The sequence below is a fragment of the Argiope bruennichi genome, chromosome 1 (assembly GCF_947563725.1).
Source record: "Argiope bruennichi chromosome 1, qqArgBrue1.1, whole genome shotgun sequence".
Lineage (NCBI taxonomy): Eukaryota > Metazoa > Arthropoda > Arachnida > Araneae > Araneidae > Argiope > Argiope bruennichi.
The window spans coordinates 55,659,058-55,677,422 of record NC_079151.1 but is presented as its reverse complement, the minus strand read 5'-3'; the positions used below and the strand labels follow the sequence as shown (position 1 = coordinate 55,677,422).

The 18,365-nt window shown below is 28.2% G+C and overlaps 1 protein-coding gene across 1 annotated transcript; it reads right to left on the bottom strand.

The window, feature by feature from the left end:
• Nucleotides 1-2,564: 2,564 nt before the first annotated feature.
• Nucleotides 2,565-12,721, bottom strand: LOC129966609 (uncharacterized). The gene is made up of 5 exons (XM_056081110.1): nucleotides 12,612-12,721; nucleotides 8,384-8,492; nucleotides 7,285-7,412; nucleotides 5,882-5,990; nucleotides 2,565-2,750 (listed from the first exon to the last, which is right to left on the bottom strand). Exons 1-5 carry the CDS (start codon nucleotides 12,640-12,642, stop codon nucleotides 2,603-2,605), a joined length of 525 nt encoding a protein of 174 aa, XP_055937085.1. The 5' UTR covers nucleotides 12,643-12,721; the 3' UTR covers nucleotides 2,565-2,602.
• Between the last annotated feature and the right edge of the window lie 5,644 nt (nucleotides 12,722-18,365).

Sequence of the window (18,365 nt, the reverse complement as noted above, 5' to 3'; positions counted from 1 at the left end):
TAAGCTTGCAATATTATTCAAACTACAACTCTAAGAGTTGCTTTAGGATTATCTAAACTCCAAATTTTGTTTTCTTTAAAATTCCATTATTTACAAAGTACTTCCAGGTTTTATGTAATAAAGATAGACAATCAGCATCGACTATTTTTAAAAATCTTAAACACAAATTCCAATCAAATTATCACCACTTTACCTGAAATCCATTTTCTAGTCGAAATTCTTCCGAAGCACTTCTTACAACTTGAGTTTCCTAATAAAAATCTCTCATTACTGGAGATAAACAAATAACTATTTCAAAGAATGGATTCAAATTTCCTTTCGAACAGTTTCCTTATCGTTATTAATGAATGTAACGTATTTCAATTCACTTCAATAACTCGCTTTTCTTGGATGCAAAAATTCGTTTTTCGAATTCACACAACTTAGGATTTTTATTATATATAAGTATTAATTTTATATATATTATTAGAAAGTTCTAGTCATCAATGAAGGATTGAATATTTTGATCATCTCAGAGAAAGATAGTTTGCTTCTTACCAGCTAATACTCGGTACTTACGTTATCAGCAAATATTATTCAATATCTGGCTTCAAAAGTGAAAACATTAAATCAAAGAATAACGTTAAGTGGGTGCCTGACCATCTGAATATCGCTTGAAATGAACTAATGTATTATTTAGCAAAAGTATGGAAAATATCTTTTCCATTGACCTGATCTTTCCAGAAAACCTTATTTTTGAACATAAAATTCTTACATCAGATTGCGTTAAATAATTTTCGCCTCCTTAGGAGACATTTTAAGGATGGAGGCAATAACTTCCTGGACCAGAAATTAAGACTACAGAAGACTTTTTGACATATAGACTGATCAGTAAAATGATTATAACACCAGGATTGTTAAATTACTTTAATCCTCAGAAAGATCCAACATGTAATAGCCTTAACGACGTAACTTTTTATTGCACATTTTTATTGCTTGGATGAACTTTCGGCTAAACTTAAAATTCACAAGCCAGGAAATGTATCTTTTAAACCTTTTATTTTTATTTATTTATTTATTGGCTAAAATAATACAAATTTTCAAGTCTGTTTATAACGAATGAAATTTTTCAATATTTTTTGACTTCATCTATATCTTTAGTAAGGGGATACAGTTGTTATAATTGTTTTTTCAGACAAAAAAAAAAAATATTTCTTTTACGCTTCAACATACTTCTGCCGGAATTCATTGATTCTCTCTTCTGAATAATTTGGAATTAAATTAAGAAAATTAAATTTCAAATTATTACGAATTAAAATTTAATTAATTTGAATATGGCGAATGAAAGTTGTTTGATATCTACTTATTGTGACTATATTTGGAAATAGGGGATAGCAGCCTTTACTGCTATAAATACAAAACACATCATGAAACATAAGTTCATGAATGAATATTGATATATTTTTTAAAATTTAAATCTCAGATTTTCAGAATAAATAAATTTGGTGCTCCGACATCAAAAAGAGTTGAACTTGTTGCCGCCTTATTGCTCTTAACGCGACAAAGGCAATGAAAGTAATTTTAATATATGAAATAGATATCTTATAATTCGTTTTAAAACTAATTTTATTTCATTTTCCTTCATTTTATTAATTACTTACTAGCTGTCTTTGGCGACCAGATGGTTCATCAGAAATATTGATAGTGACCAGTTGGACAGCCAGGAATATTGATTATATTTAATTTAATTTAAATCTCTTGGGCGTATATTTCCATGATTTCATAAAATTGTCAGACGTTAAAACCATGTTGTTTTAATAGTCTTGGGTATATTTTGTTCATTATGTACATGAACTTTCCTAAAGGAGATCAGTCCCATGACGTAATAGTGCTAATAAAAACGCAATTGTATGGCATTCGTTTCGTAAACGATACAGATATTAAACAGAGACATTCTTCATTAGCTTCCAACAAAGGAGTGACATATCTCGATTATGTACTAGTATTTAAGGAAGCAATGAAAATGGTTTGATTTTCAGATCAATAATGTAATTAGCAGAAAAAAATAATTTTGAATAATTGTCAAAAATCAGAAACATTTTGCATTATTATTAATTTGATATCTTTAAAAAGATAATTTTTCTTTTCAATTTTGGAGCAGTATAAAAACGGGTTTTGTGCAATCATATTTTCGGGTTATCACGGAAAAATCTCGATATTCATTTTAACTTTAAATTAACTAAAATTCTAATTAAAAATTTTAAAAAAATCACTCCGAAGTGCTCATTTCTACCTTCCAAAGCGTATATGCACGATACACACATCCCGCACGCGCACGCGCACTGACGAAAGCGCAAGCACGCATACATCCACAATTTTACTTTTTTATCTTTATTATTAATGGAGGTAAAACATGACAAAATTCAATAACTTTTTTTTTACAATCAATAAATAATAAAATTAAATGAAACATAAAATGGTATTTACTTACGCGTACCACTACAAATCTCTTCTGCCTAGGATTTGAGGAAATAAGTTATTTTTAGAACAGAAAAAATAAATAAGGAATGCACTTTACACAAACATCTTGTAAATAAAATAATTTATTAACTTTATTCTTCTGTTAGTTCCGTTTAAGTATAATTTCTTTACAGATTTTCAATTGGTATTTAATCATCGGATCGTACACTGCAAGGAAAGAATCTGCAACATTTCTGCCGCATGCTCTTTCTACCTTCTGGTACAGACAGTCTGTTACGCTTTCAAATTGCCTGAAAAGAAATAATGAATCACATATTTATTTTCTTTGTCACAATCTTGTTATATCTTATTAATCATATCATTCAAAATAATTTCGAATTCTGAGATAAATATTTTATAAATATTTATTTCGGAACGTTTTGATCAATGTTTAAATATATTATAAATATTTAAACACTGAAATTGAACAAATATTTTGATAATAATTGATAAATATTTTGAATTCGTGTATTTTTTATAGCATGACATAATTAGGACGCAAGAAAGGTGAAGAACAGAAACTCAAAATGCTACTGAGTATAATGTAATTAGCTGTTGTGCGTGAACTGAGATTTTATTTTATTATATAGGGTGTTCATTAATTATTGTCCGGGTTTCCGTACCTCATAACTTTCGAATACAAAATATTACGCAAAAACCGATTACGTATTCGTAAATTACAACTCAAAGAATTTTATTAATGATATTAAAGTGTAAAGCTTGCACAATTTGCACTTTGTAGGCATTCAGCTGAAGGCGATTATGTATTCGTAAATTCGCTGAACAAATTTTGACTCGAATCGAGGATGATGAAAATTACCTTCGGAAATGGTTCTTCAGTGACGAATCCACTTTTCACGTGTCAAAAAAAGTGAATTAACATAACTGTAGAATATGGGGCTCAGAGAAACCTCACGATTATCAAAAGTCAAAATTTGTTCAGCGAATTTACGAATACATAATCGCCTTCAGCTGAATGCCTACAAAGTGCAAATTGTGCAAGCTTTACACTTTAATATCATTAATAAAATTCTTTGAGTTGTAATTTACGAATACGTAATCGGCTTTTGCGTAATATTTTTTATTCGAAAGTTATGAGGTACGGAAACCCCGACAATAATTAATGAACACCCTATATTTTAAAAGCATACATGTGGCAACTTGTATTGAAAAAGAAAGAGAATACATCCAAGATGTGACAATATTGAATTGTCGTTGAAGATATTATCAGATATTCAAAATACGCACCAAACTTATTAAAATAACAAGAACCAATAAGGGATATTCCTTCCATTTTATACTTTTGCACCATGGATTAAAATTACGAGAGGACATAATAATAATAGTACAGTTACCGAATGGTTAATACTTTGGCCCTAATGAATAAATTTGATATTTATGATTGATTTCTCACTGTCACTCTTGTGACCAAGAAAATGGCATTGAATGTACTCATCTGCACTGTTTCAAATATCTGATTCATAGAGTGAACCTAGAAAACAAGCTTACTTTTAATCAACAATTGATATCTTTTCAAAGTTTTGAGAAACAAAACTGTTCTTAATTAGCGAGGTCTTAAAAATTTTCTTCGATCATTGAAGATTTTCGACATACAAAAGGCGTTCAAAAAGTAAGCTACTCTTGTTCCTCCACAGATGGCATCATGGCGGAACAAGAGCTAAGCTTGTCCAGTCAATAATTGAATTCCACGACTTACAATGGTAGCAATTTCATTTGGATAGTGAAAGCCATTGCTGCGTAGTATAAGGAAAAAAAAATGGCGTGTCAGCTGGAATCTTACTCCAACGTTGAAGCACGCGGAACAGTACGTTTTTTGTGGGCAAAACGTTTAAGGAGTACGGAGATTCATCGTGAAATATTGGGAGTGTATAGGCCACATGCAATGTCACGTCCAGCCATTGTGAAATGGTGCAGTTCGAAGATGGTCGCACAGAATTAATCGAAGTGGGAAAATAAGGAAGACCAACAACGGTGAGCACATCAGACATGGTGCAGCGGGTGGAAGACATTATTCCCAGCAATCGCACAGTGAGCATCACACACATTGCACAGAACTTGGGAATATCAGTTGGCAGTGCTCATTCCATCGTCCATCACCAACTGGATTATCGAAAATTATGTTCACGAAGGGTTCATTATTCTTTCTGTTTCGAACAGAAAGGAGCAAGGTTTGCGGCTTCCCTGGAATTCCTTCAACGTTATTCTACCGAAGATAATGATTTTTTAAGTCGTATCATTACGGTGTCAATGGAATGGAGGTACACATCATCGCCTGTGAGAACAAAATCCAAAGTTCCCCCATCAGCGTGTAAATTCCCCGCTGACTGTTTTATTGTGAAGAAGTTGTCTACACCGAGTTTATGTGGAAGGGTGCGACCATTAATGCTGAGTCGTATTGTGAAACATTAAGAGGTTTGCTCAAAGCTATGAAAAATAAGACATGTGGAAAGTTAAGCAAAGGCATTGTCCTCTTGCACGACAATGCAAGACCGCACAAGGCAAGCACAACTCAGAGTTTGCTTCACAGTTTTGGATGGGAGGTCTGGCAGCATTCACTGTACAGTTCCGATCTGGCGCCTTGTGACTTTTCACATATTCGGCAAGCTCAAGGAACATTTGGGTGGAAGCCAATTTTCCAACGATGACCAGGTTCAGACAGCTGTTCTAAGCTGGCTCCAGGACCAAGGAGATATTTTCTATAGTCAGGGCATCAACGATCAAGTGCTACGTTCCGACAAATGTTTCCAGCGACTGGGTGATTATGTAGAGAAATAGTGTGCTAGTATGTCTGTCATATTGTATTGTAGCAGACTTATCAATAAAGTATTTATGACCTAATTGTTTGACTGTAACTTACTTTTTGAACGCCCCTAGTATATTAACTGTGAGTTCTTGGCATCAGAATATGTCAGATTTTATTGCTAGAGATCCCAATTAGTATATTTCAAATATATATATGACGAGATGAAGTTGACATAAATTTATGTAATCAATTTATTTCTTTTGTAAATGGTTAAAAAATAAATTGAATATTTACATAAATTTATATCAAGCCATTTTAAAATCAATTTCATCTAGTTGCGTTTTGAATATATTCTATTTTTTTAATACAAGTTGCCACATCAGACACTAAAAATGTAATGACTAAATTAAACTTCAATTCATGCATGCAAGTTAAACCAATCAGAGTCAGTAGCATAGCATATTTCCAATTTTTTGACTATAGGAGATTAAAGGCTTAAAGCCTCTCAGTTAATATCTTACCTGCTTGTCTAAAGTGTTACAAAGTATTTCCTTATAGTTAGATTATAAAGATTTTATAAGCTAATCAAGTAATCATTACAAGAAATAACATATTTACTGGCACAGTTGCTTGTCTTCTGGTTCATCCTTTAAGTCCTCTTCAGAGCCGACGAGGCATTCTGCCTCTCTGGTAGCTCCCCTCATGCACTCTGCACCTGCTTCGAGTTCTAAAATGAAAAATTAAAGACATTTAGTCTCAAACATTGTAGGCATGGCAATGTTTTAGGATTGATTCACCTATCCTTATATTATTTTTTAAAATGTTCTGTTTATTATAGCAAAGATAGCTTGCACATAAAATTGTATTCAAAACTGTTCAGAATTCTGTGATTTTACTTTTCTGTATAGTTTCATGACAAAGAAAAGAGTTTTACAAATAGCTCTGAAGGATGCTGAATGGATGTCAGGTTAATGACCCTTTTAACTTTGGCGAAGAATTTGGCGACAAAAAGAAAGATTTCCGAACCTTATGAAGTTTTCGCAATGTTTCCATTAGGACTTGAGATTCTTTCGGTGTGTGTTCTAGAACATTTGATGTTCTGTCACGGGAGTTACGAAAAGCAGAAGCATACAAATGAGAAAGAGTCAGATGCCAAGCAGGTGAATCAAGGACAGTAGATGAGCTAAATCTCTTTTTGGAGAGTTGATCTCCAATAAATTCTATCTAAGTGCTTTGTGCTGCTGTTTACTATAATTTATGTCCTTGGATATGCTTCCACCGTTTTGCTACTGCGTATTCGATTTTTTTCTAACAATATCATCGCAATGCATATATGTGCAAATACAGTAACCAAAACTATAAAAACTATTGTTATAAAATATTTAAAAAAATTTATTAAAATTACAGAAAAAATGTAGAGAATTAAAGCTGATATCATTAAAAAGTCTGTTTTTTTTTTAATTTTAAAGCAATGCTAAATGGCTTTTACACATTAATAAGTCGGAAATTATACAGGAAAATGTTAAAATTTCGATTAGTTTTGTTCAAAAATCAAATTAAAACTGGGAAAAAAATGCCTACTAATCACGAAGTAATTTCATACAAAATTTGAGAGCTCTAGGTGCAACGATCTGCCTTATAAAGCGTTTCGCAAGAGTTTTAATCATAACTGTGGCTATTTATAGATAGTGCATCAGCTCATTAGCAATATCATGTTAACTGCGTCAGAAGCAAAGTGTAACTCAGTGGATGTCTCAGTGGAAACTTCTTCTATTTCTTTCATTCATTTTTTTTTTTTTTTTGCTAAAAATAATTTAAAATACCGAATATATTCAGTTTTTTTAAATTTTTTTATATCTTTATGTTAAAAACTAAAGGCAATACAAATATTAATTAATGATAATATATGTCGTAAAATATGAAATGCTTTATTATAATAGAATATACAAATGCAATATAAGGGTTTTTAAAGGAATTTTAATGAAAAATGAAGTGTTGAAAATAGGAGAATTCTTAAATACCTTTATTTAGTTTAGTTCCATCGGTACAGGCATCCTTTACTGCATCAAACCAACTTTCAATTTCCTCTTGAAAACTTTTACATTTATTGGCAGCATTGTTCAAACAATTAATGAAAGGAAGCTGAGATCTGAAAGAGAAAATTTCTTTTTGGCAATCATTTATAAAATGAAATGTTTTCAATCAATAGTTAGAGTTAATTGCTATTTTAGATTCGTCAATAATAAAACCAAAATATATTTTTTAATCAATAATTATATGGATGATATACGTTTGTGTATTAGCTATGATGTGTGAAATCAATGTTTATTAATTAAAAACAAGAAAAAAATGTTTCCCTATTTGTAAATTTTATGTTTAGGTTCCGAAACTGTTTATAGATTCGACACTTTAAATAAATTACAATGCATGATCAAATTAATCACCAAATTAAAGAATTCCACATAAATATAATCATATAAAGTACGTGAAAACTATTTATATTGATAGACATGTTGGTTTGAAGAGTTTCATTATCCTACATGGCAACAAGGAACAACACTATAGAATGGCATAAAAGCTCATAAATTTTTCATTTGCAGAATTCCATTTTTTAAAGACAATGGAATGATGAGATTTTATCCGAGCAGCTAAAAATGTATTATTAGAATTATGCAAATTGCATTCTATTGAAAAATTTTCAAGTTCTATTTTATTTTTTCTAAAAAATAAATCTTTGAATTGCTTGATTAAAACCAAGTATGAATTTTGCCTTTCATTTACTCTACAATTTTTATAACAAATGTTTAACCAAGATTTCTATTCAAAGACGATAAACATTGAACAATGTTAGAAATTTTAATTACCTATTCTTGAAAAATTACTAGTATTGAAAATTTATAATTATTAACAAGTATAAAAAATAGCAACAAAAAAAAACATTAGATATTTTTCTCGGCTAGGACAAGGGCTAAAAAAAAAAGCTCACAATGAACTTTTAAACACATAAAAACAAATAATTTTGAGAAATGTAAAATTCAATGTCAATATTGCTATGTAGTTATTAATTCGACAATAAACAAAAGGTAAAAAAATATATATACTCTTCAAACATATGCTAACCTGCAAAAATCATCAAGAGTTGAGGTTTCGTCAGTTGGCAATCGTGGTCTGCAAGGGCTCGATTCTTTATCGAAGCAATCGATGTCACATGATACCAATCCGGCAATAACTGAAACAACATAAACTAGCATTATTTTTCATACATTCCTATTTTGAGCCATAATAAAAAAACATAAGAATGCTTTTGAAAATTATCCAAAAATCCGTTCTTGACTCATGTAGTATAAAGTCTAACAGGCACCATAACAAACAATGACTTTTTTTTTTACATAAGAACATGGATACTTAGTTACAAAATACAGGCGAAGGGTATAGAAGTACAACTCTTGCAGTAAATGCCAGCTCAAAAGCAACAAATGGATTAAAAAAAATTGTAATACCACAAAGCCCTTAGAAAGAACTCGCAGGAAAGAAATTGCGCTCACCTACTTACGGCATCTCTTAAATCTTCTCAATATATTAATATTGACTACTGCTGACTCACTACATCTTTCCCTATTCCCTAGCCCTAAGTCTCAGAAGAGAAGACATCATCACCCCAGAGAAATTGAATGAAATGAGAAATTAAGTTGTACCTCATCCAGCCTAAACATAAAACCATTTCGTATTGATTATTACATTTTTAACACTTTGGTATATTTTTGAATTGGCAGATGCTTAACAACTAAGAAACAACCGAAAAATCCCTTGAAAGCTTCATATAAATTACCAGAATTCTATTTTTCTGCGATAAACAAATTTATTAAGTAAAGATTTTAATGATTGTTATTTCAATCAAATACTGATTTCCAAAGTTTTGGTATAAAATTTTAAAATAATTAATAGAAACAGCAATAATTTTTTTCAGCGGAAATATATTTATCTTTTTTAAAGTTAACAATTTCAGTTCTCCTTGACTTTTTAAACATTAGAACTTTCCTTGAACAATGACTTTCCTTTATTTATTTACTAGCTGCCTTTGATGATCAGCTGGTTACCTGACATTAAAGGTCCTTAAAGCTTTCACTTAAAATTTTTATGCAATTTAGTGTTAATTTCATCTTTAGCAAAATATTTTTAAACTTAACGGTTAGCCTTAAACGGTTTTTTTTTCATTATACTATGCATTTCATTGATTTCCTGCCGTCTCTTCTAAAATATGGGACGGAAGTTATTCAACTAATGCAAAAACTTTATTGCAGCCAAGTATGTTTTCCTACAAATGTAAGTAGAGAAAATAAAATTGTTAAAATTTTATAAGTTTTACAAAATATTTTTTATAATTTATATAATATCCCAATGAATTATTTGATAAAAATTTCTTTGATTCATCCCTAAACTCAGTTTTCAGTTTTACCATTAAAAGCATCTAAATAACCTAAACAATAAAATTTTATTCTATTTTAATCAATAAATTATCTTCTGTAGAAATTATAAAGTCTAAATTTTATACATTCCTTTAATCCTCAGCAATCATATTTAGTGAAATAGTCTTGACACTCCAACTTTTAAATAAACAAACATTAAAATACGCGGCCAAATCTGATCAAGTTGTGAAGCTATAAGTATCGTTATTTTAAGATGATCAACAATTTCATCATTTTAGGCCAATCAGTTTTGGGAAAATCCAGGTTCTGATTCTCACATCTTCTTTGAGACGTCCATTAGAGAGGTCTAAAATAGCGCAATTTTATAAAATAGGAAAATTCAAATTACTTTAATTTGCTCAGTTTCAGTCATAAATAAACGAGTCTTTTTTTATTTAAAATGTTAATGTCAGAAGAATATTTTATTAAATATGACTCATGAGACCGAAAGGCTGTTCAAAAATTTCAAGTTCATAACTCAATAGAATATTATTTATCTGCTCAAACTAAATAAAGTATAATTATTTACTTCATTTAGATAATTTTACTACTATTATATGTATAATCATATTATTAATGGTTTAAAAATGAGTTGTTTGGTCTTAATTAGAATGGACATCTTATATATAAGCAGGAATCATATTTTTCTTTAAAAAAATTCATTTAATAAAATAAATATTTTAAAAGGTTAGAGAAAATTATTTATTTCTAAAGAAAATATTATGCTTCATATTTATTTTCCTTCAAGCAAAGAGGTTCTGAAAATTATAGTTTTATAAATTAATCTTTTAAACTTATTTAATTTAATCTTTAGAATGAATTTATGTGAACATAATTGCAATACGTTGATAAAATCTAATTTTTTTCATGCAAGCATAATGTGCAAGTTAAATATTATTTTAATTTTACATGAAATGCATTGTTGGAAAATATGCTTAATATATTTTTGAAAGCTATATAAAAATAGGGAACAAAAATTCACGACAAATAAAAGTTAACATCTTTGGTAAGAGATCATATTATGAATTTTAAAATGGTGTAAAAGTCAATTTCTTCCTGTAATAATTTAGGAAGTTATCGCAGAAAAACGCCAACATTTTGCTCACCTTTTAATTAATTAATATTTTTTAAAAAAGCATCATACAGTGTGGCCTATAGAATTCCAAATCGCACACACTTCTTTAGTTCTGCATCAAATGTTTATCTTTGATAGCGAAAAAAGGTATTTCATTTTAAAGGTTTGCAAGTATTTTACCGACAGGTAACATGTGCAGAAAATAAGATTCTATTGCAATGATAGGTTGGCTATATTGCTCCCAAAATATTTATCAAATTGTGGATTAAATCCTTTCATTCTCATATTGTTAGAAAAAGTGTAAAAACCAATTTAACTTTTTCGATAATTTTTGTCAGATTTAAATTTTTTATAACTTTTTTTGAAGCTAATAGTTTTCAATTACATTAAATTTATTTATCCAATATTTAGCAATTAATTACATTTTAGCCCCCCCAGCACCTCCCCCTCCCAAAAAAAGCATAAATTGAAGGGAAAACATAATTAGGTTTTCGAAAGAATAGCATTCCTTTAAGGATAATTTAATAAGGATAAATTTTATTTATATAATTTAGTAGTTTGACGTGTCTTTAGGATCACTTAAAGTTCAATCATTAATAGTTCCAAAAGGCACCTCATAATCCATAAAACAAGAGAAATTTAAATAAAAAAAAAATTTTTCTTGATGAAAAGTTTTCATAAGTTTAATCCTTTTCTTTCTTTATTTTTTGCCTTTAAACTAAATATATAATCTACAGTAGTAGAACATTTTAAATTATCAAGTTCATATATTTTCTTGATTGGCATCTTGTAAATGTTTTTTTTATGAAGCTGTTGTACCGCATTTGTTCAATGGACTCTTGCAAGTGGGGAAGGAAGGTTCATTGTTTTTTCAGGTATAATTCAGATGCACAGACGGAATGTAGTGGTCGAATGATAGCGCACTAAAAGGGTGTGAGGTTAATCTGGTATGGTTCCTGACGTCCCCCTTATGATAAGGGCGACTGACCGTCGATCAGTCGCCCTTATCATAAGGGGGACGACCGTCGAAGTTATGATCAGACGCATGTCTAGCTGGAATTTGACCACTAGATTTCCCGTTTTCCAATCCTTGAATAGGATGAACCCTATTTAAAGGGTTGTAAATAATATCCCTGTTATATAATATGCAGATAAATAAGTAGTGCAGAACCATTAGTTAAACTTTCTTAATGATTGTCACGTGAGAGCTAGCTCACACTGCTGTTTATTTTAAAGTAACTAACTGTCTTACCGTTTTTTTTTACAATTAAAAAATCAGTATGCGGACAATATATCCCACAGTGCTTTTTATCTTTTTCAGCAAAAGTTACATAGATTCTAGTGAAGGAATTTGTTTTGATGGATTTTTAAATACTTCATGACTTTTGTTAATTTCATTTAAATAAAAATTGACCACAATTTTTTTCATATAAATTTTAAAGTTAATAGGTTCGTTTGAAGAACCCCTTAGTAATTCATATATTTTTCCTCCTTTCCCTTTTTTTTTTCGATGATACAACAATATAAATCAATTTATCTTTTTACAACAGTTTTATCTTTGCATACTTGAAATTAACCTGTTAACCGGGTAATTAACTTATTTTCAACTCGTTTTGCATTGAAATATTTCGTCATAGCCAGTTAACAGGTTAATATAAGTAATAATCAAAATTTTTGAAACATTAGCAGAATGCAATGCTTAATTTTAAATCAATATCTTCACATAAAATACGAAAAAAAAAAAAAAAAATCTAGGAATTTTCTTAGAATTCAGAATATGAAACAAAATTTAAAAATTATTACTTACCTCCAATTATGAATATATTCAACCAACACATTTTATTATAGGAATTCGAACGCAATTTCTATCTCGTAGACGGAATAATGTGCAAGGCGAACGCTCTCACGTTATCTAATCTTAAATATACGTATCGCTATGTGTAAGATAGATAAATTTATAAATATGAATTTATCTACCCTTTTCCTTGGAAGAAAAAAAAAATAGTTGGGGAAAAATTTGATAAAATCTTAAACGTGACGTCTGATAAGTAATATGTTACACATATATTAGAGATTCATTTTACTCAATAATAAGAATAATATTTACAACTAATGACTTTATTCAAAATTTAGAAAAAATTTATGCAAAAAGTACTTCACATTTTAAAAGGAATAGAATGATAAATATTAATTGTTAAATTACTTTAAAATTTATTACATGAAATTTTAAATAAAGACTGCGCAAAATTATATCACAATTTTCAAAAATATAAAACAAAATTATTTCTACATGATATAAAAATTCGAAAAATTATCTTTTTAATGTTATCAATTTAACTAGGCAATTTTTAAAGATTTTTTAATGCAATTTTTAACAATACTTTTCATTGCTGAAACGAAATTCAACATACCTTTTTTGCTTTTCCAATTTTCATATAATAATTAAGGTGAATACACATGTCTGTATATTGGCACTGTATAAGTCAGGCCATTTGACCAAGAGTTATCAAATTTGGCACATTAATACTTTAGAAGGTGGAATTATTCATCATGAAGAGATTTTATATGAAATATTAAACCAAATTTTGATGCTTGTCCATTATAATTCTTGAAAATATAGTAGCGCAAATGAATTTTTACACCATTTTAAAACTCAAACAATTATTCTTTCATTGATACTGATTTAATTACTGTAATTTTTTTTTGTCTGAAATTAATTCACTTTTAAAGGTTTTTTAAAATTTTTATCATTATAAATGAAAACCCACAGCATTTTCAAAGTTGCTACTATGATTTCTCTATGGTATTTTTCTTCCACTGCTAATGACTAAAATATGAAGATGTGGCTTATTTTTCTATATTGAATAAGCTTCAGTTTAAAGAATATTGTTAGTAAAATTTTTGAATATTCTGGAAATGACAGCTAATGTTTAATTTCAGAAATATAAGCAATGATGACAACATTTTAAAAAATTGAATCAGAAAAGTGCATAATCTATATCTATACTTATAATAAAGCTCAATGTGTGTGTGTCTACAGGTCAGATCGTTTAATCCACAGCTACCAAATTTGGTACATGTATATTTTGGAGGCCGAAAATGTGTCCCTCAGAGCAATTTTTTCGAATTTTTACATAGAATTTTAATTAATTAAGAGAAATTTTGACGTTTTTCGATAATAACTTCCGAAAATATTACAGCACAAATTGATTTTTTGCATTAACATAGAAATAAAAATATAATCTTTTCAATGATGCTAATGTTTTAACCTTCAAATTAAATTTCTATTTTTAATGATTTTTTAAAAGTAATTTAATCATATTTTTTAACAATTTATTTCACAGAAAATAAAATTAAAATTTAAGCTGCACAAGCACGTTAATGGGAAAAAATTAATTTTTATCAATGCTTTGCCATCTTATTGACAAAAGATCAAATTAAAATAAATCAACCATCATTTCCAAATTAAATACATGAAAATGTAATTTTCAGTACGTGTCTGTATGAAATTAAATAAATATGAAACATGACATTTTTTGAAAATTAATACCTTTATTACTAATTCAATTAAACAGTTTTATTTAAGGCAAGTGTGGTTTTAATATGTACAAGTTATCTACTCTATTTAGTATCTAACAGCTAATTAGTAAACCTTTAGTGACAGAACATACATCTGTTAACAAATAGTCTAAATGAAATAAATAATTTTGTTTTATATAATTTGAGTCAATAAATGCTGATGAATTACGAATTTTAAATTTTTTTCATACATCCTGCGCCTTGTGAGTAATATTTAACAAAATATTTTAAATAAAAAAAAGGAGTTGCACTCCAATCAACTAAATCAATCAATAAAGATGACTGACTTATGAAAATTTCAAGATCACTATTTAATAAAAAGGGGTGATTATAGAACAGTTCATCGAGCATCTCAAAGAAGCCAGTCATCTCCCAGAGTTTCTCAAGAGTGATGGGCCTAAATTATGAATATATTGATTGTTCTAATATTGTAATATTCAAAACTTAATAAATCGGTCCGATTTGAACGCGGAAAATATAGACCTTTATTTATTTATTTAAAAGTTAGAGAGTCAAGAATATTTTGCAGAATATGATTCCTTAGGGTCAAAAGACTGTTTAACATTTAAAATTCATAATTTTTTGAAATATATTTGTAAACCGAAAAACAATAAAATATTATTATTTTGTTTATATACTTTTAAAAATAAAAACTGGATTTTTCATTGAATCCGTGAAATTTTTATTGAATAAATCTTTGTGACTTTATAAATAGTGAAAATTATTCTGTAGTGCACATAAGACTTCTAAACGTTCTACAGGCCAGAACATTCTACCTATTGCTACCAAATGTAGCATGTATATGCTTTGGTGACCGGGAATATGCACCTCGGAACGGTTTTTTTTTACAACTTTTATTGGAAATATAATTAATTAAAAATGAGGCAAAATGTCGGCGTTTTTCCGCAATAACTTTCGAAAATATAATGCACAAATTTGATTTTTGCATCAAGTTAAAGCTAAAAAAATTGTCTTCTTAATGATACCAATGCATTAACCTGTAAATTAAGTTTCAATTTTTAACAATATATTTTACACAAAATAAAAATAAAATTTAATCCGCACGTGCGCATCAAAGGAAAAAATTAGCTTTTATCAACGTGTTGCCATCATATTAACAGAAGTTCAAATTAAAAAATTGAACTTGAATATACAAAGTAAGGGATATATCAACAAAAGCTGTTATCCCATAGGAGCAAATTAAAAAATAAATCAACTATTATTATACATATAAATAAAGATTAAATATATAAAAGAGTAATTTTCAGCCTGTGTCTGCACGAATTGAAAAAAATTTGAAATAAGATATTTTCTAAAAAGTTAATGGACGAAAAGTTTTCTATGATCTTTTACAATATCTATGTTATTAATTCTATAAAACGGTTTAATTTAAGGCAAACAAGGTTTAATCTATATTGGATAATCACTCTAAATGGCACCCATCAGCTGATTTGGGGCATACATCTGCTAAAAAATGGTCTAAATAATTATATTTAATGTAACTTGAGTCAATAAATGCTCCAATGAATTACAAATTTTAAATTTTTACATAGATCCTCTGTCCTTTGAATCATATTTAACAAAATATTCTTGAGATACCAATATTTTAAATAAAAATTGTTGAACTCCAATCAATCACTCAAACTGACTAATTTATGAAATTTAATAATCACTCTTCTATAAAAATTTGCAATTTTACACCACTTTATCGCCTGTCTCAAAGATGATACGTCAATTTTCTGCCAGAGAGTGATTGGTCTATGATTATGAAAATGTTGATTATTCTAAAATTGATATATAAAAACTTCATAAATCGGTCAAATTTAATCGCAGAAGATAGGAGCGTTTATTTATGTTTTTAAAAAGTTAAAGTGTCAAGAGTATTTCGCAGAATATGATTTCTTAGGACCAAAGGACTGTGTAAACTTCATAATTTTTTCATAAGTATATTTATTGACTGCAATAAAATAATATTTTTTTAACATCATTTAAATATTTTTAAAAAAATCAAAAACTGAATTTTACAGTGAATCAGAAAATTTGTGTTGAATAATTCTTTAAGATATTATATAAATTATGAAAATTATTCTGCAGTGCACATACAACTTCAATGCTGAACGACTATGCTTTCAGTTTTCGTATTTAATAAAAAGACATAGTTGGTTTTAGTAAAAAAAAATGTTTTCATATTATTTGAAGTTTAACATTTCCACTCTAATTTAAAGTTGAAATTTTATTGGCTCTGGCAGAAAATTAAAGAGAGAGAACAAGTAGTACAATGAACAGAATTGCTTAAGGTCAAAATAATAGTATGACTGAATAATATAATTTTCAAAATCTGAAAAATATTTCGCAGAAAAAGCTATTATGAGATCATGTTACATAAAGTATTATTTGAACATTTTAGTGAACATTAATACTAGTGAACCTGCTGGTTGTCAAAGGCGGTTAGTCAACAATAAAATCAAAATGAACATAACTGTGTGAGGCTTCTAAAATAGTGTAAATTACACGACCATTGAAATTTGTTGAAAAAAATTTGGTTGGGAAAGATGTTAAGCCTTATTACAGAATATTCAGTTGAATTTTTTTGTTTTGTAATGTTACATACAAAAATATTCAGATGTAAATTAACATAACCAATAATCAAATCAACCTAAGAGATCACCAAAGTGACTAGTGCTTGATATTTAATGTTTCATATTCTCTAGCCAATGCCCTTATGAAATGTTAACTTTCCTATTTTATTGAATTTTTTTTAAAGAAATAATAAAACAAAATTCTATAAAATATTAAGCAATATACTAAATATTCTAAGTTTTTTTTTCTTTCCCCATGTTCCATTCCTTTTAATATGATGCAAGAAACTGCAATATAATACAATTCAAATGTGTTCTATCATTTAAAGTTAGAATGCATTAGTTGCACAGTTTTATATGAGGGATAAGAAAGTTAAATTACTTTAAATGTTAAATGACATAAATGGTTACATTTAAATGCAAATGTGATGTAATTTAAATTAATATGATAAAAATTCATGTACATAATAAATAGAGCAAGTGTTGGGCTACTTAACTAATATAAATGAAATGTATTAAAAATAATTCATTTCCAAAAACAATGAACATCAAGTTATGAATTAGAGATCTCACAGATATTAAACATAATGGATATTTTCAGCAAAATACAAAGTCCATGAATGTTATTTATAAACAAATGACAATGTTAAATTGAATGCAAATATAATGGAATTCAAATTGAAATGAGAAAAATTCATGTATATAATAAATGGAACAAGGTGTAGGGATGGAGTTTCCTCGACATGGAATGTTATGATGATACTTCCATAGTTTCTCATTTAAATGCTATTATGCACATTTTGTTCAAATGATATACAAAGCATTAAATAGTCACAATATCTTACGAAGATCATAATTACAACATCACAATTCTATAATTAATGCTGCACACATACACAATAACAGGGGAAAAAAAAAAAAAAACTGAAATTTGTTTAAAATGTTAAAGAAAAACATTATAAATAATAGATAGATTTTCTTTAAACAATATGAGCATAAGGACTTCAATATCAGATCAAAACAGATTTGAAAAATTAGGGAATCAGCCAGATTATTAAAATCTAAAAGAAAAATTCATATAGGGAAATTCAGCAGAATGTATGGTTGCATGCTTTTGAGAATGTTAAGAAATTAATATCAATGATATATGTTTAATTGTATAATATCAAGTAAAGTTACTATGAGATACTAAATATTATGTTTCCAATGAAAAACATTTCTTTGAGATAATTATGGAATTTGTAAAAGAATTTTTGTTTAGAAACACAATAAAAATGAGAAGTATTTGGGTGACAGAATTACATGATTTTAATTTCAGAATGAAGTATGCAAATATAATAATATTTAAATTAGACATTTATATAACATATGTGAATTAAGTTTAAAACAATAAGTTCAATTCA